The sequence below is a fragment of the Vulpes lagopus genome, chromosome 11, assembly GCF_018345385.1.
Source record: "Vulpes lagopus strain Blue_001 chromosome 11, ASM1834538v1, whole genome shotgun sequence".
Classification (NCBI taxonomy): Eukaryota; Metazoa; Chordata; class Mammalia; order Carnivora; family Canidae; genus Vulpes; species Vulpes lagopus.
This window is the reverse complement of record NC_054834.1, coordinates 34392838-34420041: the sequence shown is the minus strand read 5'-3', so window position 1 is coordinate 34420041 and position 27204 is coordinate 34392838. Positions and strand designations below refer to the sequence as shown.

Here is a 27204-nt window from a genome sequence, read left to right as displayed (position 1 = left end):
TCTGCCTGCATTTGGCGCAGGGCGTGATACCACTTACGGGATCGAGTCCCACATCGGGCTCCCTGCGAAGAGCCTGCTTCTCCCTCTGTCTGTGTCTCTGCCTCTCTCTCTCTGTCTCTCATGAATAAATAAATAAAAATCTTTAAATAAATAAAAATTAAAAAAAAGAAAAGAACTGGTCTCTGACATAAAACAATAACATTGCAGAATGTAATATTGTAGTTACAGTACTGAGGTTGATTGCTACAGACGTATTAAACTCTCTGAGTATTAAATGGTTACGTCCTGGGATCCCTGGGTGGTGCAGCGGTTTGGCGCCTGCCTTTGGCCCGGGGCGCGATCCTGGAGACCCGGGATCGAATCCCACGTGGGGCTCCCGGTGCATGGAGCCTGCTTCTCCCTCTGCCTGTGTCTCTGCCTCTCTCTCTCTCTCACTGTGTGCCTATCATAAATTTAAAAAAAAAAAAATATTGGTCCAGTAACAAAACTGGAGAAGAGCAGCTGGAAATTTATCTCATTCAATGTTCAGAGATTAAAGGGTTAACCATGCATTCCATTATTTTCTGTAGGTAAGTCCTTTTTTCATACTGAAATCCGATGGCAATTAAATTCTGATACTTTTCCAAGCTACTGCATGAAGAGGATGCTGAAAGCCATCACTATGCAGCGCACTGCGACATAAGGACTCTTCCATTCACCAATTCTGGCGCACTTCCAAAATACACCAAACAATCCAGTTTTATTTCCGTCCAGGAGGCTGGGTACCAAGGATCGGATATAAGCACAGGTACATATAAGCAGCAAGATTACAGTCAACAGACTCTGAAAATTGAAAATGGCACAATGGCAGACATAGTGAGGCTGGTGAAGCCCCAGCCACATCACCCTGTCTGGCCCTGGGCTGAAGAGGCCTGCACACACACACCTCCCTTTTCGCTCCCTGTTTGGTTTTTGCCCACAAAAGCACAGAAGAAAACCTACTTATTATTGCACTGTTCAAAGTGAGATTGTTGTTGCACTGACAAAAGTAAAAACAAGCAGGCAAAACCAAAATTTGCCTGTATATTCATTTAGGTTTCATCATATATTTAAGGAGCACGCTTTTTGTGCCTCCCTATGTTTATGCTCGGGTGTGGAAGTAGATAGACAATGAGACCAGCAGAGGGAATAGACAACGATATTTTTTTTCAATACTAAAAAGCAGGATACGGGGGTTATAATATAACAAATAAGGGCAGAATTAGTAGCAAATGTATCAGTTACAATAATAAGTTGCTTAAACTCATCCATTTAAAAACAAAGTCTTCAATTCATTAGGAAAGGAAACCCATTATATTATTAGACAGTAGAATTCAGGGTAAGAAAACCTACCAAAAGGAATAGTCATTTTGTATTGTTAACGGTATCATTTATATTAATAAAGATACTACTTTATTTTTCAATTAGAGAAGTAGCTCATGACCACATCAGCACTGTGTAAAAGAAACAAAAAATGCAAACGATCCTATCCGCCCAGACCTTTTCTTAGAGCATGCGTCCTGGGATCGGAATTTTGCTTTATCTCTCCTGATAATGCAGAGCCATAATGCACCATCTAGTTCAGACACATTCTAACTGCAGACTACTTATAATTTTTTATGGGATTTCTCATACTACTGTACACTTGTTTTAGCTTCACTTAATTTGGCAGCAGTTTGTTTTGTGTTTTGGAGACTTGTCTTTAGCTGGACTCTTTAGAGAATTCCCCCTAATTTCATAAAATCAATTATCTTTGCATTAAAAAGAAAAAAAAAACATTGGTTTTGAGAAGAGAGTAGTCAATGAACCATTTTTGTTTTTGCGTGCTCTTCTGTAACTCCCAAACATTTATAATTAGAAACAAACAATAGTTTCTATGAAAATAAAAAAACTCATCAGAGAGCAATATCAACAAATGCCTACCATTATGTTGAGTTCTTGGGAAGGCTTTTACCTATACAATCTCATTTGATTTTCATAATAACTGAGACTTAAAGTAGGCCATTTATTGTGGTAAAAAATTATGTAACAAAATTTGCCATTTTAAGCATACATTAGTTTTTATAATTAAATTCAGTAATTATGTGAGAAGTTTAAGGATAAGCATAACTGACTGTAAGTTCAACAGGAGAAAAGTGTGCAGGTGTCATAGAGAGTAGCCTTGTGTTCTGAGAGCTCAGTGTACCCTCAGTCTAGGTTTTATGGGGAGACAGAGCACTGCTGAATTCTGCAGTTGTTAATGAAAGGCTTGGTTAGAAGATATTCTCTAAGCATTCATTCATTATTGTGCTCCTGTGAGACTAAAGTTCACAGAGTAGATTCACAGATGCAGAACTGCAGGTCAAAACTTAATGCCTTTGAAATGGTGACAGGTCTTGCCAAACTGCCATCCAAAAAAGGAATACAAATTTTCCATTATCACCAGCCGGGTGAGAGAAGCCACTTTCATACACCCTCCTAGTCCTTGTTATCAGCTTCTCAATTTTTGCTTTACTCTGTTGAATAGAAATGGTATCTTGTTTTAACTGTCCTTAATGACTCCTACAGGTGACTGTCTTTGAGTATATTTGAGTATGTTTATTGGCCTTTTCCATTGCTCTCTGAATTGCCTCTTCTTATCTTATGAGGTTTTTTTTTAAAGATTTTATTCATTTATTTGTGAGAGAGGCAGAGACATAGGCAGACTCTGCCATAGGAGAAGCAGACTCTGCAGGGAGCCTGATGTGGGATTCAGTCCCAGGACCTCATGGATCAAGACCTGAGCTGAAGGTAGCCGCTCAATCACTGAGCCACCCTGGCACCCGCCTATGACTTTCTTTCCATTGGGTTGTTTATATTTTCTTGATTCGTAGCAGCTCCTTATACATTTTGGATATTAACTTTTTTTTTAAGTAGACTCCACACCCAGGATGGAGCCCAACACATGGCTTGAACTAATGATCCTGGATCAAAACCTGAGCTGAGATCAAGAGTTGGATGCTTAACCAAGTGAGCCACCCAGGAGCCCATGGATATTAATTTTTATAATGTGTTTGCAAATGTTTTCTTCTACAGTATAGTGAGGGGAAGCAAGATAGGATGCTGATTATCCATATGGGTACTGGGACCCAACTGCATGGATTTGAATCCAACTTTGCCACTTCTTAGTTGTGTGATCATGGGCAAGGTACTTAACACTATGTGCTTCAGTTTCCGTATCTGTAAAATGGCATCAACCACAATACCTACCTCATCACGTAGGATTGTTTTGGCATGTTATATCCTCACTTTATGAGGCTTAATGGTTAAATGAACTAAAGAGCTGGGAACAATGCCTGGTGAAAGGCTGATCCTGAATGCTTACTGTTTGCCACTTGCTTTCTTACTTTGTGGTATGTTTTTCCATATAAATTTTTCTTTTTCTTTTTGTAGAAAAGTGGTCAGTTTTTTTATTTATGTAAGCTGAATCTTCTAGATGTTGTGTCTTATAACTAGAAAGAGGTACACTTTACAATGAAATGGTAACAATTGTGAACCACTATGACCTGGTCACCCCAATACAGATTTCCTCCATTATCTGAGAGTAGAGTGTGCCTATGAAACCTTTCATAAGCCTAAATGGAGTAAAGCAAGGAAGCAATTACCATCAATTTACATGGAAATTTTTTTTAGCCTTCCCAGATGCCCAAAAATAACCTTTCTTAAGCTTTCCTGATATCTTAGGACACATCTTGCTAATGGATGCACACAAAAAAATCCAAGTAGAGCACAGATGCTCACAGACACAGTTCAAAGGGCTCATAGCTGATATTGCAATGCTGAGAGTAGTTGCCAGGGCAGGAGGTTGGCAGGTCCACTTTAGTTGTATGGGATGCCTGCTGCCTCTGTAAAGGCTTGCTGCAAAACAAATGCATAAGGTCATTTTCACTTTTTTTCCCATAAAAGTGAAAATCCTCTTTCATTTTACTGAGTGCTATTTTCACTTTTTTTTTTTTTTTTTTTGTAGAAGTGGCCTAACACAAACTTTCTCAAAATGTGGAATAGAAAAGTGGGTTTCTGTCAGAAACCAGAGCTCAGGTCCTACACCTTATTTACTACTCTGTTAAGAGTGAGATGTGACAAAGATATAAGGATCTGAAAACTACATCATTAGGTTGGTTTATAATACTGGTTCTAAACTCTGCGCTCAGCCAAAGAGGTGCTGCCCCCTGAGGTGGCCATTGGCCCATGTTGTGGTTGAGCCCTGCGTAAACTACTAGACCAAACTGAGATATGCTAGTGTGTAAGATGCATGCTGAATTTCAGAGATTCAGTGTGAAGACAAAGAATGCAGTATCTTTTTTATAATTTTGTATTAATTACATGTTGAAGGGATAGTATCTTGGATCTACTAAAAATATATATTAAATATTTACTATATACTATATACGCTGGATATACCAAAGTATATTAAAAGAAAAAAAAATTGGGGGCAGCCTGGGTGGCTCAGCAGTTTAGCGCCGCCTTCGGCCCAGGGTGTGATCCTGGGGACCCGGGATCGAGTCCCACGTCGGGCTCCCTGCATGGAGCCTGCTTCTCCCTCTGCCTGTGCCTCTTTCTCTCTCTCTGTGTGTCTCTCATGCATAAATGAATAAAATCTTTTTTTACAATTTTTTTTATTGGAGTTCAATTTGCCCACTTATAGCATAACACCCACTGCTCATCCCATCAAGTGCCCCCCTCAGTGCCCGTCACCCAGTCACCCCCACCCCCCGCCCTCCTCCCCTTCCACCACCCCTAGTTCGTTTCCCAGAGTTAGGAGTCTCTCATGTTCTGTCTCCCTTTCTGATATTTCCCACTCATTTTTTCTCCTTTCCCCTTCATTCCCTTTCACTGTTTTTTATATTCCCCAAATGAATGAGACCATGTAATGTTTATCCTTCTCCGATTGACTTATTTCACTCAGCATAATACCCTCCAGTTCCATCCACGTGGAAGCAAATGGGGGGTATTTGTTGTTTCTAATGGCTGAGTAATATTCCATTGTATACATAAACCACATCTTCTTTATCCATTCATCTTCCGATGGACACCGAGGCTCCTTCCACAGTTTGGCTATTGTGGACATTGCTGCTAGAAACATCGGGGTGCAGGTGTCCCGGCGTTTCACTGCATCTGTATCCAATAAAATCTTTTTTTTTCTTTTTTGTATCCAATAAAATCTTAAAAAAAAAAAAAAAATCCAGTCGGGGCTCCGGGATTGAAATCTGAGCCCGGGCAGGCCAGCCGCAATTTGCCCCGCCCCTCGGAGTCAGCCCCGCCCCCGGCGTCAGCCCCGCCCCCGGCGTCAGCCCCGCCCCCGGCGTCAGCCCCGCCCCTCCCTGGTTGCAGCCAAGCCCCGCGGTGGCCGCGTTCCCGCGGTCTCTGGGAAGGCCCTGCTTCCCGCCCCTTCCGTGCCCCGCGCGCGTGCGCACTCCGGCAGAGCTCGTGGAGGTGCTTTGGGGTCCCGGTTCCCCGGAGCCTCGGCGGTCTGACCGCCCCCTTCCCCCCGGCGGAGGACCTGGCGCTCACCCGGCGGCCGGGGTTGGCCCGCCATGCGTTGGGGGCTGTACCCGCGCGGCCCGGGGGCAGCGGCTCTGGCCGCCGCCCGGAATTTTTGGGTGCGGCCCCGCCTTCGCTGCCACCCGCGGGGGCGAGGGACGGCGCGGTCGGTCAGCGGCGCCAGTAACCAGCCGCAGAGCTCGAGTAATGGCCGGTATCGGGGCACGGTGCTGCTGCCGCAGACCAGCTTCCCCATGAAGCTGCTGGGCCGCCAGCAGCCCGACACGGAGCTGGAGATCCAGCAGGTGGGCAGGGAGGCCCGGCCCGGCCGCGCGGAGGGAGGCGGGCGGCACCCCGGAGGGTGGGACGGGGCCTCGGGCTCGGTGACCCGACCGGTGCAAGCAGGGGCGTCCTCGGGCTCTCGTACTTGAAGACCTCTGGGCAGCCCCTGTCCGAGGTGGCGGGTCCCAGAGCAGAGTATTTGTTATTGAGGGGGCGGGGGGGGGGGATGCTCCCATAGCAGCACAGCACTGAATAGAAGTACCCCCCACCTTTTTATTTATTTTTATTTTTTTAATCTTCAGAGCACTTTAATTATAGTTTTGGACCTTGAATATGACAAATGCTTGCATAAGGTGCATGCATAATTCTTTTTGTAATTTGTTTTTGCAGATTACACCATTTTTAAAACCTCACCTTTTTAAAGGCAAAAAACCGAGTTGAATTTGGACACTTTTCCAAGTGGCTTGTGGAAAGCAAATAAACATTGGACACATACAAATAAAAATTCGGTCCCGTGGGCAAGTTGAAAGTGATTTTCATGGTGTCACCGGGCGCCTAGTGGGAATTCTGACTTTTTTTTTTGCAGAAGAGAGTAGCTGAACTTAACGTCCTCAGAGGCCCCTTCCTGAGATGTGCATCTGCCTCCTGTACCTAGACAACTTCCTGAGGGTAGACTCACGTGTTACTTTCTCTGATACTGGAGTCTTTAGGATCCCCGATATTCCCCGATAATTCGGCTTATGTTGGTTAAGCAACTTTGCTTAGCCTGGATAGTCTTAGGGCATTTATCAGAGTTCTAGACTCATAAACCTGTTTTGGCCATCTACTTTTAAAAAGAGTTTTACTCAGTACCACGGATATGCCAGAAACGGTAATAATTTCAGATGTTTTCTCATGTAATTTTCACACCAGCTCTGCGAATCATGAACATTCATCATTAACATTTTTTTTCTCAAGTAAAGGAACAAGCCCATAAAGGGCAAAGTGAAGGGGCCAGGGGTACACAGTAGGTGAGAGAAGGGGGGTAGGGCTGCCAGTGAGGGGTGTTGGGATTTGGAGGGTAGCAAGTGCCGAGGCCACAGGAAAGCAAGAATAAGAGTTGGGGAGAGGGGACTGGGGTGCAGTCTACAGGCCAGTCCACTTGTGTCCACCAAGGAGTGGAGGGTGGGGAGCGCTGAGAGACGGGCCAAGATTTGGTGGTACTGACCTCTGTGGGGTCCTGTTTACCCTGTAAAGAGCTTACACTTCAATGTGGAGCCTGTGGGGAAACTATCAAAAAGTTTTGAATAATGAGGACTCAGATGTGTATTGGGCTTTAGAGTTGAATACGTTGTTATGAAATAATAAGCAAATGCTGGTTATTTATGGTAAGATTCAGGGGGGTATGTATTTGGTTGACGTTCAGACATTGTGGTTCTTTTTACACAGAAATGTGGATTTTCAGAACTTTATTCATGGCAAAGAGAAAGAAAAGTAAAAACAGAATTTTGTCTTCATGATGGACCTCCTTATGCAAATGGTGACCCACATGTTGGACATGCTTTAAATAAGGTAAATTGTACTTACAAGGCCTGAGGGGAAAACCTTTGTTTAAGTATATGTTACAAAAAAAATGTATATCCTGATTTTACGACAGTTACGACAGTTACGTTAACTTGCATTGATAGGTAAAACTAGATGTCTTTGAGTAGGCTCCATGCCCAATGTGGAGCCCAGTGAGGGGCTTGAACTCACAGCCCTGAGATAAGACCTAAGCTGAGGTCAAGAGTCAGATGCTCAACCAACTGAGCCTCCCCAGGCGCCCCAAAACTAAAATATCTTAATAGAAAGCAGCAATAAACAGTTGGGTTTTTAAAAAGATTTTATTTATTTATTCATGAGAGACACACACACAGAGGCAGAGACATAGGCAGAGGGAAAGGAGGTTTCCTGCAGGGAGCCCAACATGGGACTCCATCTGGGACTCCAGGATCATGCCTTGGGCTGAAGGCAGTGCTAAACCGCTGAGCCACCTGGGCTGCACTTAATGCTTTGTGAAAAATAACATCACTGGTATTTGCTTTGGGCTTATTATTATGCCAGTTAATATTTTAGTCAGTAAATAATTATCAAGCACCTATTATGTGCCAGGCATTTTTCTAGACTCAGAATTGCATTGAACAAAACAGCGATGTGTTTTTGTCTTTATGGAGCTTATCTCTGATCAGGAAAGACGTAATAAGACAAATAAGTAAAATCTATAAATGTTAGATAATTGCTGTAGACTGAATATTTGCCCCGTAAATTTATATGTATAAGCCTAATAATCTCTAATGTAATGGTCCTTGGAGTGGGGCGCCTTTGGGGGGTGATTAAGTCATGAGGGCAGAGCCCTTAGCAGGAGATTCGCACCCTTACAGGAGAGACCCCAGAGAACTTCCCTGTCTCCCACATGCCCCTTGAGGTTAGAGCGAGAAACTGCTGGGCTGAATCAGCCAGCACCTTGATCTTGTCCATTTTCTAATTGGAGGTTTTTTTTTTTATTCTGTTTTGAGAGTTCTTTATATATATAGCCTAGGTATGAAACCTTTGTCACATATGTGGTTTGCAACTATTTCTTCCAGTCTGTAACTTATCTTTTCATCCTCTTAACAGAGTATGTTGAAGGGTAAAGTCCTTAACTTCTTTTTTTTTTTTTTTTTTTTTTTAAGATTTATTTATTTGACAGAGTGAGAGTACCCAAGCAGGGAGAGTAGCTGGCAGAGGGAGGGAGAAGCAGACTCCTTGCTAAGCAGGGAGTTTGGACTCGGGGCTGGATCCCAGGACCGCGGGATCATGACCTGACCTGAACCCAGAAACTTAACCAACTGAGCCCCCCAGGTGCCTCAAATTTTTCTTTTTCTTTTTTTTTTTTTTAAATAATCTCTACCCCTAGCGTGGGGCTCAAACTCATGACCTCAAACTCTGAAGAGCCGCATGCTCTTCTGACTGAGCCAGCCAGGTGTTCCTAAAAGTTAATTTTGATGAAGTCCAGCTTATCAGTTTTTCCTTTTATGAATCATGCATGTAGTGTCATGTCTAAGAACTCTGTCAAGCCTTCAAACCTAAAGATTTTCTCCTGTATTTTTTCTACAACTTTTACATTTAAATCCATGATACATTTTGAGTTAACTTTTTTTATAAGGTGTGAGTCTTACACTGAGGGTTATTCTTTTTTTTTTCCTGTGGATGTCTAGCACCATTTATTGGCAAGGCTATTTCCCAAATGAGTTACCTTGGTACTAATGTCAAAAATTAGTTGGGCAAATATGTATGGCTCTATTTCTGGATTCTCTATTCTGTTCTGTTAATCTATTTGTCCTGCTAATACCACCGTGTTGGTGACCATAGCTACAGAATAAATCTTGAAATTGGGTAGTCTCTTTCTTCCATTTTATTTTCAAAATTGCTTTAGCAGTGTCAGTTTCTTTGCTTTTCTATATACATTTTAGGATGATTTTTTAAAAATTATTTATTTATTCGAGACACAGAGAGAGAGAGAGAGGCAGAGACACAGGCAGAGGGGGAAGCAGGCTTCTTGTAGGAAGCCCCATGCAGGACTCGATCCTGAGACCCTGGGATCACACCCTGAGCCAAAAGCAGATGCTCAACCTCCTGAGCCACCTATTTTTTTTTTTACTTCAGTATCAGAGAAATTCTCCCTGAGGAAGTGATTTTTAAACACCATTTTGAGAGTACTAGCAGGTACTAGGTTATGTGAGGTGGATAATAAATAGCACCAGTATGCAATTTTTTGAGAGAACTAATTTTAGCCCCCTCCCATTTTATTGAGACCTAAGTGACGTATAACATTGTATTAGTCTAAGGTGTACAACATAATAATATATGTATATATCATTTAATGAATACCACAATTAGTTAACATCATTTTACTGCTTCTTATATTTTGGATGCTTTTATTCCTTTTACTTGTCTATTTCTCTGGCAGGACCTCCAATACTATGTTGAATAGGAGTGATGAGAGTGTATTATTATTCATAATCTTCGAGGAAAAGCTTTCAACTTTTCACTTTTTAAAAAATAATATTTTATTTATTTATTCATGAGAGACACAGAGAGAGAGGCAGAGACATAGGCAGAGGGAGAAGCGGGCTCCCTGCAGGAAGCCAGTTGCAGGACTCGACCTCAGGACCCCGGGATCATGACCTGAGTCAAAGGCAGACACTCAACCACTGAGCCACTTAGGTGTCCCTCAACTTTTCACTGTTGAGTATAATGGTATCTGTGGGCTTATCATATGTGGTCTTTATTATGTTGAGGTACATTCCTTTTAAATCCACTCTGTTGAGAGTTTTTATCGTGGAAGGATGTTATATTTTGTCAGATGCTTTTTCCGCTTCTATTGAGATAATGATAGGATTTCTGTCAACTTAGTTTTACCAGTTTTTTTGTGTATGTTGATCTATCCTTGAATACCAGGAATAAATCCTATTTGCTTTTGCTGTATCATCCTTTTATTTATTTATTTATTTTTAAAGATTTTATTTATTCATGAGAGACACAGAGAGGGGGGTGGTGCAGAGACACAGGCAGAGAAAGAAGCAGGCTCCTTGCAGAAGCCCAATGTGGGACTCGATCCCCGGTCTCCAGGATCACGCCCTGGGCTGAAGGCAAGCGCTCAGCCGCTGAGCCACCCAGGGATCCCCTGTATCATCCTTTTAAAGTATTGTTGAATTCCGTTTGATAGCATTTTGTTGAGAACTTCTGCATCTTTATTCATCAAGGATTTTGGACTATAGTTTTCTTGTCATGTCCTTATCTGACTTTGGTATCATGGTAAATGTTGACCTTATATAATGAGTTTGGGAGTGTTCTCACCTCCTCAGTTTTTTGGATGAGTTTGAAAAGGTTTGTCATTCATTCTTTTATAAATATTTGTTAGAATGAGTGAAGCTATATGGTCTTGGACTTTTTTTGTTGGGAGGTTTTTAATTACTGATTCAGTCTCCTTACTTGTTACTGATCTTTTCAGATTTTGTTTTTTCTTTTTAAAGATTTTATTTATTTATTCATGAGAGACAGAGAGGCAGAGACACAGGCAGAGGGAGAAGCAGGCTCCATGCATGGAACCCGACATGAGACACAGTCCCCGGTTTCCAGGATCCCACGCTGGGCTGAAGGCGGCGCTAAATCGCTAAGCTACCCAGGCTGCCCAATTTTCTGTTTTTTCTTAATTCAGTCCTGGGAGGCCAGCCTACCAGGGTTATCCAATTTCTTGGCACCTAATTGTTCATAATAGTCTCTTATGGTTCTTTTATTTTTCAAATATGGGTTGGAGTATCTCCTCTTTGGTTTATAATTTTATTTATTTGAGATTTTCTTGATAAGTCTAGCTAAAAGTTTGTCATTTTGTTTATCTTTTCAAAAAATCCATACTAAGTTTTGTTGTTTTCCTGTTCTCTATTTCATTTATTTCTCTTCTAATGTTTGTTATTTCTTCTTTCTACAAACTTGGGCTTAGTTTGTTCTTTTCTAGTTCCATGGGGATGTAAAGTTAGTCTGGGATCTTTCTTCCTTTTTAAGGTAGGCACTAACTGCTATAAGCGCCCCTACCATGGGACACCTGGGTGGCTCAGCGGTTGGGCGTCTGCCTTCAACTCGGAGCGTGATCTCAGGGCCAGGATCGAGTCCCTCATTGGGCTCCTTGCAGGAAGCTTGCTTCTCCCTCTGCCTGTGTCTCTGCCTCTCTCTCTCTCTCTCTGTGTCTTTCATGAATAAATAAATAAAATCTTAAAAAGAAAAACTTCTCTCCCAGAACTGCTTTTGTTCCATTTCATAAGGTCTGGTACATTATGTTTCCATATTTGTTTGTTTTGATATTCTTATTTGACCCATTGGTTTTTCAGAAATATATTATTTTCCACATATTTGTGAATTTTCTAGTTTTCTTCATATTACTGATTTCGAGTTTTATACCATGTGGTATGAAAAGATACTTGATGTGTTCCTAATCCTTCCACATTGTAAGGACTTGTTTTGTAGCCATGTCCATCCTGGCCATTGTTCTGTGTGTGCTTGAGAAGAATATATATTCTGCTGCTGGTGGATGGAGTGTTCTGTATATATGTTAGGTCCATTTGGTCTAAAGTACAGTTCAAGTCCAATGTGTCTCTACTGATTTTCTGTCTGTATGACTGACCTATTCATTGTTGACAAATGGGATATTGAAGTCCTTTACTATTAATGTATTCTTGTCTTTTTTTTTTTTTTAATGTATTCTTGTCTTTTCAGATCTGTTAGTAGTTACTTAATATATCAGGTGCTTTGATGTTTGAGGCACATATTTTTAAGACTGTTATATTCTCCTGATGAATTGACTCCTTTATCATTATGATAATTTTGTCTCTTGTTATAGTTTTTTTTTTTTTTTAAGATTTTATTTCTTTGAGTGAAAAAAGAGAGAGGGTGTGCACACATGAGGGGGGATGGGCTGGAGAAGAAGCAGACTCCCCCCCTGAGCAGGGAGCCCGATGTGGGGCTTCATCCCAGGACCTAGGATCATGACCTGAGCCGAAGACAGATGCTTAACTGCTTGAGCCACCCAGGCATCCCTCATTTAAAGTCTGACTTAAAGTCTGTTCTAAGATAAGTATAGCTATATTGTTCTCTTTGGGTTTCTATTTGTATGGAATCTCTTTTTCTGTCCCTTCACCTGATCCCTATCTGTGTCCTTAAATCTTACAGGAGTCTCTTATAGGCAGCACAGTAGGGTCTTGTTTTTTCATCCATTCAGTCACTCTACATCTATTGATTGGTGATGTAATCCCATTTATATTTACAGTAATTATTAGTAGGCAAGGACTTACTAATGCCAACTTACTGTTTTTTGTTCCTTTCTATCTCCTTTGTAAATTGATTTTTTTTTCATAGTGGTATGTTTTGATTACCTTATCTATATCTTTTATACATTTACTGAAGGCTTTTACTTTGTTATTGATAAAACTTAGAAATTTTGGAGTTCATGAGAGAATGACTAAGAAAATTCTTGAGACATTTTTGGTACAGAAAGGTGACTTTATTATAGTGTGGGGACAGAACTCGTGGGCAGAAAGAGCTGCACTGGGGTTGTGAGAAGTAACTGATTATATACTTTTTAATTAGTGGGGGTTAGGGATAGTGTAAGTCTCTAAGGAATTTGGAAGCAAGGCTTTCAGGACCTTGAGGGGCTAGCTGCTGTTAAAGTAAGGTTACTTTTAGTTTTTAATAAAACATAAACATTAAGACACTAAGGCAGCCGTGAGTTCCTTGAAGAAGGTCATTCTCTGCATACAGGGGTCTATCAGTAGGCTGCAAACTGTAGGGAGATTTATTTACTTATTTAAAGATTTTATTTAGTTAAGAGGGAGAGAGAAAAAGCATGAGTTGGGAGAGGGGCAGAGGGAAAAGTAGGCTCCCTGCTGAGTGCAGAACCCAGTGCAGGGCTTGATCCTAGGACCCTGAGCAAAAGTCAGAAGTTTAAGGACTGAGACACCCATGTGTCCCAGGAGATTTAAGTTAAGCTTCATTTCTCTTGCCTTTGTTTCCCTCATCAATTACTATGAATCTTACGTAAAACACAATAGTCTTCTAAGCTTGCAACAACTTAACTTCAATTATATACAAAACTTCTATCCTTTTACTACTTCCAACACATTTTGTTTTATGTTTTGATGTCATAATTTACATCTTTTTATATTGTGTGTATACTAATAAGTTATTGTCGCTACATTAAATGTACATTAGTTACATTTAATACTTCTGTCCTTGGGGCTTTATTTATTTATTTTTATTTTTTTGGAGAGAGAAAGAGCATGTGATCAGTGGTGAGGGAGAGAGAGAGAGAGAATCCTAAGCAGACTCCACACCCAGTGCCGAGCCTGATGCGGTGCTCAATCCTATGACTCTGAGATCATGATTTGAGTCGAAATGAAGAGCTGGATGCTTAACTGTTAAGGCTGAGCCACTCAGGTGCCCCTGTCTTTTGGTCTTTACATTAGAGTATGGCATAAATACACCAACATAATATACTGTTGGAGTATTTTGAATTTGACTATATACTCACCTTAGTTATTTTTGTGTTTTCCTGGTAGTAAATAGCATCCCTTCGTTGCAGCTTGAAGAGCTCCTTTCAGAATTTCTTATGTGGTAGTTCTGGGGTGATGAACTCCCTCAGCATTTGTTTGTCTAGGAAAGTCTTTACATCTCCTTCATTTCTCAAGGACAGCTTTGCCAGGTAAAGTATTCTTAGTTGGAAATTTATTTGCAGCATTTTAATATGTCATTCCACTCTGTCCTGACCTGCAGGGGTTCTGGGGTTCTGCAGAGAAATCTGATAGTCTTATGCGGGGAGTCTCTGGTAATTGATAAGCTTTTTTCTTTTGCAGCTTTCAAGGTACCTACTTTGTCTTTGATTTTTGACAGTTTAATTATAGTGTGTCTTTTAGAATTTCTCTGGGTTGCATTTTTTTGAGAATGTATGAGCTTAGTGTATTTGGATATCCAATATCTCCCCAGTTTCCCAGTTTTAGGAAGTTCTCAGCTAGTTCCTCCCTTCTTCTTTTCTTTTCTTTTCTTTTCTTTCTTTCTTTCTTTCAAGATTTTATTTATTTATTCATGAGAGACACACACAAAAAGGCAGAGACATAGGCAGAGGGAGAAGCCAGCTCTCTGTGGAGAGCCCAATGTGGGACTCGATCCCAGGACCCTGGGATCATGACCTGAGCTAAAGGCAGATGCTCAGCCACTGAACCACCCAGGTGCCCCTAGTTTATCTTTAAATAAACTTTCTGATTCTCTTTTCCCCTCTCTTTTCCTTCTGGGATTTTTGTAAAGCATAGATTTTCTTTTTTAAGTGGTTTCAAATTATTTCTGAAGAAATAAAGTTATTTCTTTATTTCTTTTCACTCTTGTATCTTTTGTACCTTTAGCTGGATATTTTCAAATGATCTAGCTTTGATTTCACTGATTCATTCTTCTGATGGTTCCTGTGGGCTGTTGAAGCTCTCCATTGAATTCAACACTTCTCCAGCTCCAAAATGTATTGTTGGTTCTTTATTCTTTTCTATCTCTGGATTGAACTTTTTATTATGTTCTTATATTGTTTTTCTGATTTTGTTAAATTGTGTATGTCTGATCTCTTATTGCTCTTGGAGCATCTATGGGACAGTTGGCTTTAATTGTTTGTCAGGCAGTTTGTGGCTTTTCATTTCTGTATGTGTTTATGTGTGTTTTACTAGAAGATTACTTAGTTCCTCTGACAGGGTCATGTTTCCTTGGTTCTTTGTGATTCCTGTAGCCTTGTGTAGTTGACTATGCATTTGAAGAAACAATCACTTCTTCCAGGCTCTGGAAAGACATATAGATGGGAGAGCATGCTGGAGTGTGCTGTGGTGTGGGGTACAGTGTTTGAATGTGTGTGGCCATCCTAGCTTAGGGATGGGGGTGTAGTATCGTGTTTGCTCAGGCAGCTGGGGTCTTCATCAGCAATAGTGTGACCATCAGTAAGATCTGTAGATGGTTCACCATGAATATATGGGCTTTTGGAGTCCTCAGCAATGCTTCCAGGTCCATTGGCCAGGGACCAAGGCAGGTGGTAATGGTGGCCTAAGCCAGTGATCTCCCCACACTTGGTTGTGGTGGGGGGCTGGCTGTAGGTGCCAATGTGGTGGTAAGGACCAGCTGCAGACATAGGCAGTGGTGATGGTCAGAAGCAGGAACAGTGTCCAGGATCACCTTCAGGTAAATAGCTTAGGGGCGCTGGCTGTTAGTGTGTACAACTGTGACTGCTCTTGCAAGCCACATGCCTATGCAAGGTCATGGAGGTTGGTCATGGAAAATTGAGGCTGCTGGCACACAAGTCAGTGAAAGGAATCAGGACCAGATCCAGACCTATAAGCAGTGGGGAGCTTGGCTGTCAACATGCATTTATGTGACTGCAGGGGCTAGTTACAGGCACCCACAGCAATGCAAGCCAGGGATGGTAGTCAGGTTGGAGCTGGGCTTGCGGGGGAAGCAGCTGCGGGAGCCTCGGTTGTTGGCATGTTGTTGTGTAACTGCAGACATTAGCCTCCTGTATGTGCACAGCAGTGGATGCTGGTGATGAGAAATATTTCTTTACACGTGTTGTAGACTTTTTTGTTAGAAACTGGGCATTTTAGATAATACGTTGTGATAAATCTGAATAACAGTCTCTTGGACTCCATCCCCCTGCCCAGCTTTTAATTGAAATTAATAAAACAGTTGGAAATTTTCAGAGTAAAATAGATGGGTTTTGTCTGAAAATTACCAACTGTTTTCTCTGTTGTTTTCAACGACACCTCAGGGCATAAACTGTCCTGTAGACTAATCCATCAAATTTGGGATCCTTTAAAATATTAGGTCCTGGGGTGTTAGTGTTTGACACTTGTTCGGATCCCAGGAGGGCTCCTCCAAGCTGTCTCTTCTGGTTTTCTTCTGCAAACTATCTGACTTAGATTTTAATCTGTGTCATCTTGAATCTATAAACCTTCCAGCTGTGTTTCCCCACAGCCTCCACTCTTTTTGACAGCCCCCTTAGGCTGAATTTCTCTATGTTCTGTTGCTGGGAAGAGATTAAAAGCTGTTGGTTTTACTGCCTGTTCCTCTCCTCAGAGAAAATCACCCAGCCAGGGCTCTGGAGCTGAGAGTGGGGACAACTGTATACTTCTCTGTGAGAGATACCCCTACTTTAGAGTTAGCACTTGTGGGAGAGTCAGCAGTCTGTGATCTTGAACTGCCTTTCCTGTTGTGGAACCACCATTTTATGAGCCTGAACACGTGGGATTGGAGCCCCGGTGTTCCCAGCAGACTTGTACCCAAAGTAGAGTTTCTGTTCCATGAGTGGGAGCCGAGTGGAGGGAGTCCCTTACCTCTTAACTGCACTTGCCTGGAAGTTAGCCTCAGCAGCAGCAGGTGGCTGGGGCAGAGACATAAATGCAGACGTAAATGCTTGCCCTTCCTAGGGAAAATAGCCCTCTAGCTGAGAGCTGGAGCAAGAGGAGCCCTGGGTTCTTGGCAGCACCAGTCTGAAGTTGATTCTCTGCCTCACGGAACTGGCAGGCTGAAGAGAAAGAATGGCCTTGAGTCAAATGCCAAGGACTCTCACTTCTCTGACAAATTTTTGTAGAATTTTTGTTATATAGATGTTTCTTCATCTGTATGATGGGCCATATATCCAGGAGCTTTAAAGATTGGGTTTTAAAATTATTTCCCCAGGAATGCCTGGGTGGCTCAGTGGTTGAGCATCTGCCTTTGACTCCAGGCATGATCTCAGAGTCCCAGGAGCCTACCTTTCCCTCTGCCTGTGTCTCTGTCTCTCTCTTTGTGTCTCTCATGAATAAATAAAATCTAAAAAAAAAAAAAAAAAAAAAAAAAAAGAGAGAGATAAACTAGCTGAAGGGCACTTAAATGGCTCAGTGGTTGAGCATCTTTTAAAAAAAAAAAATTAAATTTACTTCCCCAGTTTTACTAGGAAGTTTGTCCATATAGTTCCTTGCACTGTCATTCTTAAGGTCAGACTCTGTCTCATTGAATTTTCTCTTTTATTGTTTTTAATTACATTGACACTATTTTTTTTAATATTATTTCTTTGTTTCTGCTTGCTTTGGGTTCATTTGTTCTTTTTGTAGTTTCTTGAGGTGAGATTTTACATTTTTGATCAGATTTTCTGTCTTTTCTAGTATATGCATTTTATTGCTATAAATTTTTGTCAGCACTTCTGTAGGTTGTGTTCCACAAATTTTGACATGTATTTAGTTTATATTTTTATTCAGTTCATAGTATTTTGCGATTTCTCTTGAGAATTCTTTTTTGGTCCATGAGTTATTTAGAAGTGTATTTGCCTTTCCATCCCTTTACCCTCCCATATTTATAACATGTCTTATGTATATTTCTATACATATGTTTCTGTCTCCATAAGGTAGTGTTTGATAGTTATTTTTTCACCTGTGAAACATAAGTTGAAGATTTGAGTTAACAGATTAAGATATTTACTCGTATTTCTATCATATCCTTTCTTACTTCTTTGTGTTTCCACATTCCTTTATTGTTTTCCTTCTATTTAGAGAGTTTCCTGTAGTTTTTCCTTAGGGCAGGTCTGCTGGTCAAAGATCATCTTTGTTTTCCTGAATCTGATAATGTCTTGATTTTCCTTTTATCCTTGAAGTATATTTTTGCTACACTTAGGATTTTGGATTGACCGTTTTTGTTTTTTTTTTCCAGCACTTGAAAAATATTGTACTGCTTGCTTCAGGCCTTCAGCTCTAGTGCAAATAACAGTCCGCAGTTTTTCATGCTTCAGACCCAAATTATGCTTTAGAAACAGAAGCAGAGGGCGGCTTTAATTAATTTCTTTACTCCACAGTTGATGGCCCAAAACATTGCCATTGTCGGGCCTTGATCACCAAAGCACCTAAAGGCCAGGCAGCTGCCATGACCATTAAAATTAGGGCTTTTCTTTGTTGCAAACACACATCCAAAATCTAATGGAAATAATTTCAGGAGAAATTAAAAGCACATCAGTTAATCATTTGTTCTTAACAAAAGAAAAATGTACTAAACTCAACTCCTGATTTTATCCCACCACCAGCCTGCACCTCAATTATCAATTAAAATAAACCCTGTTTTCAATAAAGAGCTCTCTTTTCATTGTGCACGTGACTGTGCTGGATGCTCTGGACATCTCAGCAGGACCACCTCTCCCTTCCAAGGTTGGGCACTATGTTTCCCAAAGTGACCTCTCTGTATGGTTCAGGGTTTGATTTCTAGAAAAGAAAAAAAAAAAAAAAACACATTTTCTGATGAAAACTCTACTGTAATTCAAATTATTTTTCAAGTGTAAACAAGGTGTCATTTCTCTCTCTCTCTTTTTTTTTTAAGTCTTATTCACTTAAAGTAATCTCTACACCACACATGGAGTTGGAACTCACACCCCTAAGATCAAGAATCCCATGCTTTCCTAGCTGAGCCAGCCAGGTGCCCCACTCTCTAATGTCTCTTAAGATGTTTTCATTTTCAAAAGTTTAATGATAGTGTCTCTTGGTGTGGATTTCTTTGGATTTGTCATGTTGGACATCATTCAGCTTCTTGAATTTGTAGGCATATATCTTCAACCAGTTTGTGTTGTTTCTGGCCGTTACTTTTTCATTTCTAACTAAAGTCTCCTTTCAGGACAGCAGTGACACCAGTGTTTGATCTTTTGTGATAGTCCCACAACTCCTTGATTTTCATTTTTTTCCCCCGTCTTTTCTCCTCTTTGCTTTTTAGATTGAGTAACTTATCATTCAGTTGTGAAGTTTAGTGATTTTTTTTTTTTTTTTTTTTAGTTTAGTGGTTTTTTTGTTTTGTTTTTTTAAAGATTTATTTTTATTTATTTATGATAGAGAGAGAGAGAGACAGGCAGAAGGAGAAACAGGCTCCATGCCAGGAGCCCGACACGGGACTCGATCTCGGGACTCCAGGATCGCGCCCTGGGCCAAAGGCAGGCGCGAAACCCCTGAGCCACCCAGGGATCCCCAAGTTTAGTGGTTTTTATCTTTGTCTCCTCCATTCAATATGCAAGCCTATCCATTGCATTTCTTTTTTCTTCTTTTTCTCCTTTTTTTTCTTTTGTTTATTTTTTTTAAAGATTTTATTTATTTATTCATGAGAGACACAGAGAAAGAGAAGCAGAGACAGAGGGAGAAGCAGGCTCCATGCAAGGAGCCCGATGTGGGACCCGATTCTGGGACTGCAGGATCACACACTAAGCTGAAGGCAGACGCTCAACCACTGAGCCACCCAGGTGTCCCATCCATTGAGTTTCTATTTCAGTTATTGCTTCACTTTTAAAGTTATTTTCACGTATAAAATTTACAGTTGATGTTCCAGTTAAACCTCAATTTAAAAAATACCATTTATTTTTTCTCTTTCAACAAATTCTTTGAGGCTTTTTATTTTTTCATATTTTTCAATTATGTTCACAACTGTTTAACCATTTTTATCATGGTTGCTTTAAAATCTTTTTCAGATTATTCTAACATCTGTTATCTTAGTGTTGGTTATCTACTATCTTTTTTTTCATTCAGTTTTAGATAGTTACTGTTGGTATGGTGAGTGAATTTTTATTGAAACCTTGACATTTTGTATTTTCTGAGAGTCTGAATTTTAAACATTTTTAGCAGCTTTTATTCACTGACACCTTTCCAATAGAGGAATGTGAGCACTGTCTGGCTACTGCCAGGTGGGGTCAGAAATCCAGATTCTCTACTCAACCTCTTTTAAGACTAAGAAGGGGAGCTCCTTTTTTACTTCTCAGCAGGATAGGAATTCTACTTCCCCCTAAGCCTCCACGGTCACTGCCCAACTATAAAGTGCTAGTGTGCCATGTAACTGCTTTCTGCATGACCTCTAGTGATACCAGGGCAAGAAGAGGTAGCCTTGTTACCACCGAGCAGTGGTGAACATCCCAACTCTGCATTAAGCCTCCTCTGAGTACCCCAGTGGAAATGGGAAGGGGTGCCTCATTGCTGCTGGGTGGGGGGTCCAGGCTCCTTACATGGTGTCCACTGACACCGTAGATGGGGTCTCATTGCCAGCTACAGGGGTGTAGTCCCCACTTGCTACTTGATTTTCTTTAACAACATCTTGGCTGGAGAGGAGGGCTTAAAAATGCCTTGTGACAGATTTACAAAGGTGGAAATCTAAGCTCTTTAGCTTTTGCTTGAAGGGCTGGCTGCTTAACTGGAGTAGAGCAGTTAGGCGTAATTTACACTGGTAGTGTATACTGGATGTCCTTAATGGGACTTGATAAAATAAATTTTGGTGATAAGTACTATGGAATCTTAAAAGGAATTAGGTAGATATATCTGTACTGACATGAAAGATGTCCAAATATTATTAACTGAAGGAAGAAAAACAAATTTTAAAACAGTATTATATTAGGATCTAATTTTGGAAAAAAAATTTAAACCCAATATTTGTTATTACTATAACATTTGTATTTTTTTTAAAGCAAAGATCCTGTGTTACTCTTTTTTTGGGGGGAGGAGAACTTTTATAGTCACAAACAACAAAGAAAATTTAAAAAAATTTAATGTACTTAATGGTTAAACAGTAAATCTGGAAAGTAAATGTGTTTGAATAGTCAAAATTTAAAGAAAGGCAAGGAACACATTGCTCTACCAGATAGGAATATAATGCAGCATTATCTATTCTGATGAATAAAACAAAATAAGTGTCTGGACCAGTCTTGTCTGTTTTATTTTTTTTTTATTTTTTTAAAGATTTTATTTATTTATTCATGAGAGACCAGAGAGAGAGAGAGAGAGAGAGAAGAGACCGAGAGAGAGAGAAAGAGAGGCAGAGACACAAGCAGAGGGAGAAGCAGGCTTCATGCAGGGAGCCTGACGTGGGACTTGATCCTGGGTCTCCAGGATCCCAACCTGGGCTGAAGGCAGCTGAGCCGCTGAGCCACCCGGGCTGCCCAGTCTTGTCTGTTTTAATACATTCTTGTTACTTATCATAGATAACCTTCAAGAGGTATTATCTTTGCTTTAAAATTACTCCTTTTAGATTGTTTTCTCCATTTTATGTTATTTAAGTCTGACTTATCCATTTGTCTTTTGGAACTTTCTGCTGCATGTGTTCAAAGAATTAAGACATTTTTTTTTTTTTTTTGAATTAAGACATTTTAATTCGAAAAAATCTAGTTTCTTGTTTTTAATATACCCAATAAAATAATTTATTATAACAAAAATAAAAAAGAAAACTCTATTGTTCCAGATTCTTTTGGTTGCTAGGGATAGAAAGGCAACTCTTGAATAAATTAAGCAAAAATGGACATTTATCGGCTTTAATATTAACTGTTCTTTTTTTAAGATTTTATTTATTTATTCATGAGAGACACAGAGGGACAGAGAGAGAGAGAGAGGCAGAGAGAGAGACGCAGAGAAAGAATCAGGCTCCATGCAGGAAGCCTGATGTAGGACTCGATCCCGAGACTCCGGGATCACCCTCTGGGCCAAAAGCAGGTGCTCAACTGCTGAGCCACCCAGGTGTCCCAGTATTAACTGTTAAAGTCTAGAGATAGTTTCAGCTCCTTTCATGGCTGGATCCAGGGACTCAGATATTATTAGAGTTGGTTTTTCTCCATTTTTCACTCTTAAACATGGTTCCTCTTTTGATTCTCCCCATACCCTCATTCCCACCCCGCACATTTCTTAACATTTACAGGCTTATATTTTTCTATCTTCTCTTTTCCAGCAATTTTTACAAAAGTCCTGGATTGAATCTCTTTGTCCTGATTTGAGTCACAGGTCTGTCCCTGAATCAATCATTTTGGACTTGGGGATAGAATATGCTGAAGGCCACAGTGGATCATGTGTCCACCCTTGTAGCTGGAGTGGAGGGGAGTGAGCTCCATATGGATTGAGGAGAGAGGAGTTTTCTCTAAAAACTGAGGCACTATACAAATCTGCCTCTCATGTGTATAGTTGGAGGCTCTGTTGAAGATTTTGGGCTCTTTGGAACTAGAGGAGGAACAGTTTTTGTTTTTCCTCAGAGACACCATAAGTAGTCTTGCTTGCTTACCTCCCTTGGAATGCATTTCCTTTTTTTTTTTGGAATGCATTTCCCATGTATTCATTTAAATGGTACATTTTCTCATTTCCTTCATGTCTCTGTTCAGACTTCGTCTCATAGGCGTTACTGATCTTCCTCTACAATAGCCCTGCCACCACAACCAGCTCACATGCTATTTTCAAACTTTCAGCCTTTCTTTTTTCTTCGTAGTGAATGAATATGTTTATTTTCTTTTTTTTTATTTTTTATTTTTTTTATTTATTTATGATAGTCACACACAGAGAGAGAGAGAGAGAGAGAGAGCGGCAGAGATATAGGCAGAGGGAGAAGCAGGCTCCATGCACCGGGAGCCCGACGTGGGATTCGATCCCGGGTCTCCAGGATCGCGCCCCGGGCCAAAGGCAGGCGCCAAACCACTGCGCCACCCAGGGATCCCCTGTTTATTTTCTGTTTTCATTCGAAGGACCTTGTCTCTCCTGTTTACTGCCATACTCTAAGTTTTTACAATAATTTTTGGCATATAGTAGGCATTCAGAAATACGTAGGTGAAACAAAGGAATACATGAGTATTGTGCTAGGAAAAAGAAATGAGGACAGAGGATTATCATGAATAAAAGAAACCAGTGGTTCTTAAACATATGGAGGAGCTTGTTTGGAGAGGACTGGTAAAACATGTGTTTGCATCCCTGCTGTTCCTTTTACACGGGCTTCACATATAACCTTCCCTATAGGGACATTCATTATTAGCTGAAATGATTTCATTCTGCTAATATGGCCAAAAGCAACACTGTTCAGTAGAAATAATGCAGGCTACAAATGTAAGCCACGTAAGTTAAAATTTTTTTAGTAGATGCATAAAAAATGTCAGAAGAAACAGATGAGCCTTATTTTTAACACTATATTTAACTCAGCATATCTAAGCTACCATTTTAATTTATAGCCACTGTGAAACTTTTTTTGAGATATTTCACATTCTATTTTTTTTTTTTTGTACACAGTATTTTAAATCTGGTATATATTTTACATTTATGGTGCATTTCAATTTGGACTAGCCATGTTTTCAGTTGCTCAGTAGCCAGCTGATAGCTACGGGCTACTATATAAAGTATTACAGTCTAGAGCATGTATGTAGACATTCATTTCTTCCACAGATATTTTTAAACAGTGCCAGATACCATTCTAAATGCAGGGGATTTACTGATGAAGAAGACAGATGAGATTTCAAGGAGTTTCTATTTTACTGGGAAGGGATAGATAAACCAGAGAGAATAATTTCAAATAAGAATAAATGGGATGGAGGTTATTTGTGTATTGATTGATTTCAATAATATACGTACTGAAAGTGTACATATCTTAAGTATATATAATTAGATACATTTTTTATGTCTTGTGGTTACTACCCAGGCCACAGGGCTTCCTCCTACTGTTTGGTAAGTTCAAAAGTTAGAATTTTAATTGGGGGAAGCTGTGGGAAGAATATCTAATATCTTTCCTAATTTTGATGGATATGGAAAGGAGGAAATAATTTTCTGGACTATTGCATTGTTTCATTTTGGGAAGAAGGAAATTGAGCTTGGAGCCAAATTGATCCTTTGCGTTTGATCTTCCATTTTATAATGGTAATATATTTTAAAAAGGCTCTGCTCCCCTCTAGTATCTAAAATGAACTAGGAAGGGAAAGTGGTTATAGAACTATACCTAGTGAAGAAGAGTTTGTCAGTGATAGAGTTAACTGTGATATTCCATACTCTAAATACATTATGAGTTTTGCGTTGATTATATTCTATTTCTTAGCTGAAAGTAAATAATATTGAGTTATTCATGTTAATATTTTTAATTAGAGTAAAGCAAATTTATAAATGACTTATTTTTACTGTCTAGTTCTTTTTTTTTTTTTTAAGATTTTTATTTATTCATGAGAGAGAGAGAGAGAGAGAGAGAGAGGCAGAGACACAGGCAGAGGGAGAAGCAGGTTCCATGCAGGGAGCCCTATGTAGGACTCGATCCCAGGTCTCCAGGATCACACCCTGGGCTGAAGGCAGTGCTAAACTGCTGAGCCACCTACCAGGGCTGCCCTACTGTAGTTTTTAAGAGGTCAAATTTTTTTCTTAAAAAAGCAGTATAGACTGCTCTTCTGCATATTCCAACTTTACGAACAAATTGGTAATTCTAGACATAGTATTTTTCACTTTGAAATCTTTGGTTTGTTTTCTGGAGTTAATGGCATTTTAAAACTTCAAATACGTGTTACTTTTGTGTTTCTGTAGAACATGAGTTAATAAATTGAATAGATTATTTTGTTTATTAAATCCCTTTAAAATTGAGCTTTCTCAGTGTTTTACAATGATGAATATAACTGGTGCAAACCGTAAGAGACTCTTAACTATAAGAAACAGGATTGGGATCCCTGGGTGGCGCAGCGGTTTAGCACCTGTCTTTGGCCCAGGGCGCAATCCTGGAGACCCGGGATCGAATCCCACATCGGGCTCCCGGTGCATGGAGCCTGCTTCTCCCTCTGCCTGTGTCTCTGCCTCTCTCTCTCTCTCTCTGTGTGACTATCATAAAAAAAAAAAAAAAGAAAAAAAAAGAAACAGGATTGCTGGAGGGAGGTCGGTGGGAGGAATAGGATAACTGGGTGGTGGGCATTAAGGAGGGCATGCGATGTAATGAACACTGGGTGTTATATGCAACTGATGAATCACTAAATTCTACCCCTGAAACTAATAATATACACTGTGTGTTAACTACATTTGAATTTAAATTAAAAAAATGTTTTAAAAAGGAATATAACTAGGTTACACATTTAGTATATAAATGATAATTATTTTCACAGATTTTGAAGGATATAGCCAATCGGTACCATATGATGAGAGGTTCCAAAATACATTTTGTGCCAGGCTGGGATTGTCATGGATTACCCATTGAAATAAAAGTATTATCAGAACTTGGTGGAAAAGCTCAGAATCTGTCAGCTGTGGAAATTAGAAAGAAAGGTAAATAATCTGTTTCTGTTTGGGAATGATTATTTTTAAATGCTGGTTCCTTGGAAAAGTCAGGGCTTACTCAAAGAGACTTTCTGTTGTTTTTTGTTTTTGTTTTTTGGCTATAATGGGATCTGTTAGAAACCCATTTTTGTCACGGAAAACGCAGATCTTGTTCAATTGACTTTTGTGAGAATTTATGTTCAGAGACTGAAGGAAAGATTTGTGAGCATTTGCAAGTCCATTTTTCAGTTCTTTGATCTTCATATTTTGTGAAATTATGACCGTGCTCACTGTTTTTATTTACTTTTCTGGCTGGAGCTTGTTGACCTATTTCAAATGCTAGACTAAATCAGTTCTAGCATACAGATATATTTTTAAAATTAATCTCATTTGATCCTTTATTAGATTGGGTCAGAGAGGAATCTTCTGTTCTTAAACTACTGTATATTTAGATATTATTGTGAAGATTTTTTGCTTCACTGTAAAACATCTTATTATTGGCTTAACCTAGATGTACTGATTACTTTTTCTGTGTGTAATGAAATAAGAATCATTCTTTTATCTTTTCTCAGATTAAGAAGCATGAAGAATAATTTTTCCAGTTATTTTTTTCTAAATGTAAGGTTATTAAGTCTGGAAAATATTTTTGAAATTCTAGTTAATTTTAGAATTTGTTTTAGTTATCTTCTGAACACCTTTAACCTTTAGAATAATTTTTCTATTAAATACATTTTATAGTATACATTGTGTATAATACCTCCGTTTAGAGGCCTACATTCTAAACCATGTTTAAGAGTTTCAATTTATTGTTTTTCAAATGCTTTTCTTTCTTAATTTTTTTTAGCTAGATTATTTGCTGAAGCAGCAATTAAGAAACAGAGATCAGCTTTTATTCGTTGGGGAGTAATGGCAGATTGGAATAATTGCTACTATACATTTGATGGAAAATATGAGGCCAAACAGTTGAGAATTTTCTACCAAATGTATGAGAAGGTGATGAAGTATTTTTTTTCCCTTTGAGTATGTTATGTGTTATAAAATTCCAGCTTTCATGTAATATATTTGTCTTTATAGGGCTTGGTTTATCGATCTTACAAACCGGTGTTTTGGTCTCCCTCATCAAGGTATGTATGTGTTTTTGGTAGTTAAAGTGGAGAATTTTGTGAGTCCCTCAAATACTTACATCTAATATTCTTAAATCTTAGGACTGCATTGGCTGAAGCAGAACTTGAGTATAATCCTGAACATGTCAGTCGCTCAATATATGTAAAATTCCCTCTCCTGAAACCTTCTCCCAAGTTGGTATCTCTCATAGGTAAGATTTATTCACTGTTTGAGTTTATTAAAGTTACAGAATCGTAACATTTGCTAGTGTATTTGAAATTTTATTTTCACAGATGGGTCATCTCCTGTTAGTTTTTTAGTTTGGACCACCCAGGCTTGGACAATTCCAGCCAATCAAGCTGTTTGTTATATGCCAGACTCAAAGTAAGTATATTACTATATTTTTCATTTTATCCACAAATAGGATTGATTCCATCAATAGCAGTATTTTGCATTTATTTCATCTTATTGTTCACTTAAAATTTAATAAATGATATATAGATTAGTTGTTATGTTCGTATAGATTTTGTTAAGATTTAAATAATTCCATTTAAGATCTCATTTTCACCTTTTTTGAAAAATGAAACAAATGTAAGGGATAAAGTTCTTGAAAGTATTGTTTTTTTCGATTATGAAGTTAGTTTTCCTAAAATGATGTAAACCATTTAAAATATCTGTGACTTTTCTTTTTTCATTATTATTAATTTTCTCTTAAAATTTTATT

The 27204-nt window shown here is 39.5% G+C and overlaps 2 protein-coding genes across 2 annotated transcripts in view; one reads left to right on the top strand and one right to left on the bottom strand.

The window, feature by feature from the left end:
• Window positions 1-627: 627 nt before the first annotated feature.
• Window positions 628-882, bottom strand: LOC121471529 (protein kish-A-like). Its single transcript, XM_041722345.1, has one exon. It carries the CDS (start codon window positions 880-882, stop codon window positions 628-630), a length of 255 nt encoding a protein of 84 aa, XP_041578279.1.
• A 4553-nt stretch (window positions 883-5435) lies between these two features.
• The window catches only part of IARS2 (isoleucyl-tRNA synthetase 2, mitochondrial), a 68149-nt gene continuing 46380 nt past the window's right edge, over window positions 5436-27204 (top strand). The window contains exons 1-7 of the mRNA XM_041723655.1: window positions 5436-5822; window positions 7228-7350; window positions 25226-25385; window positions 26221-26369; window positions 26451-26500; window positions 26582-26691; window positions 26774-26864. Of these exons, the coding sequence (XP_041579589.1) occupies window positions 5571-5822; window positions 7228-7350; window positions 25226-25385; window positions 26221-26369; window positions 26451-26500; window positions 26582-26691; window positions 26774-26864 (935 nt within the window). The 5' untranslated portion in view covers window positions 5436-5570. The remainder of the gene's footprint in view (window positions 5823-7227; window positions 7351-25225; window positions 25386-26220; window positions 26370-26450; window positions 26501-26581; window positions 26692-26773; window positions 26865-27204) is intronic.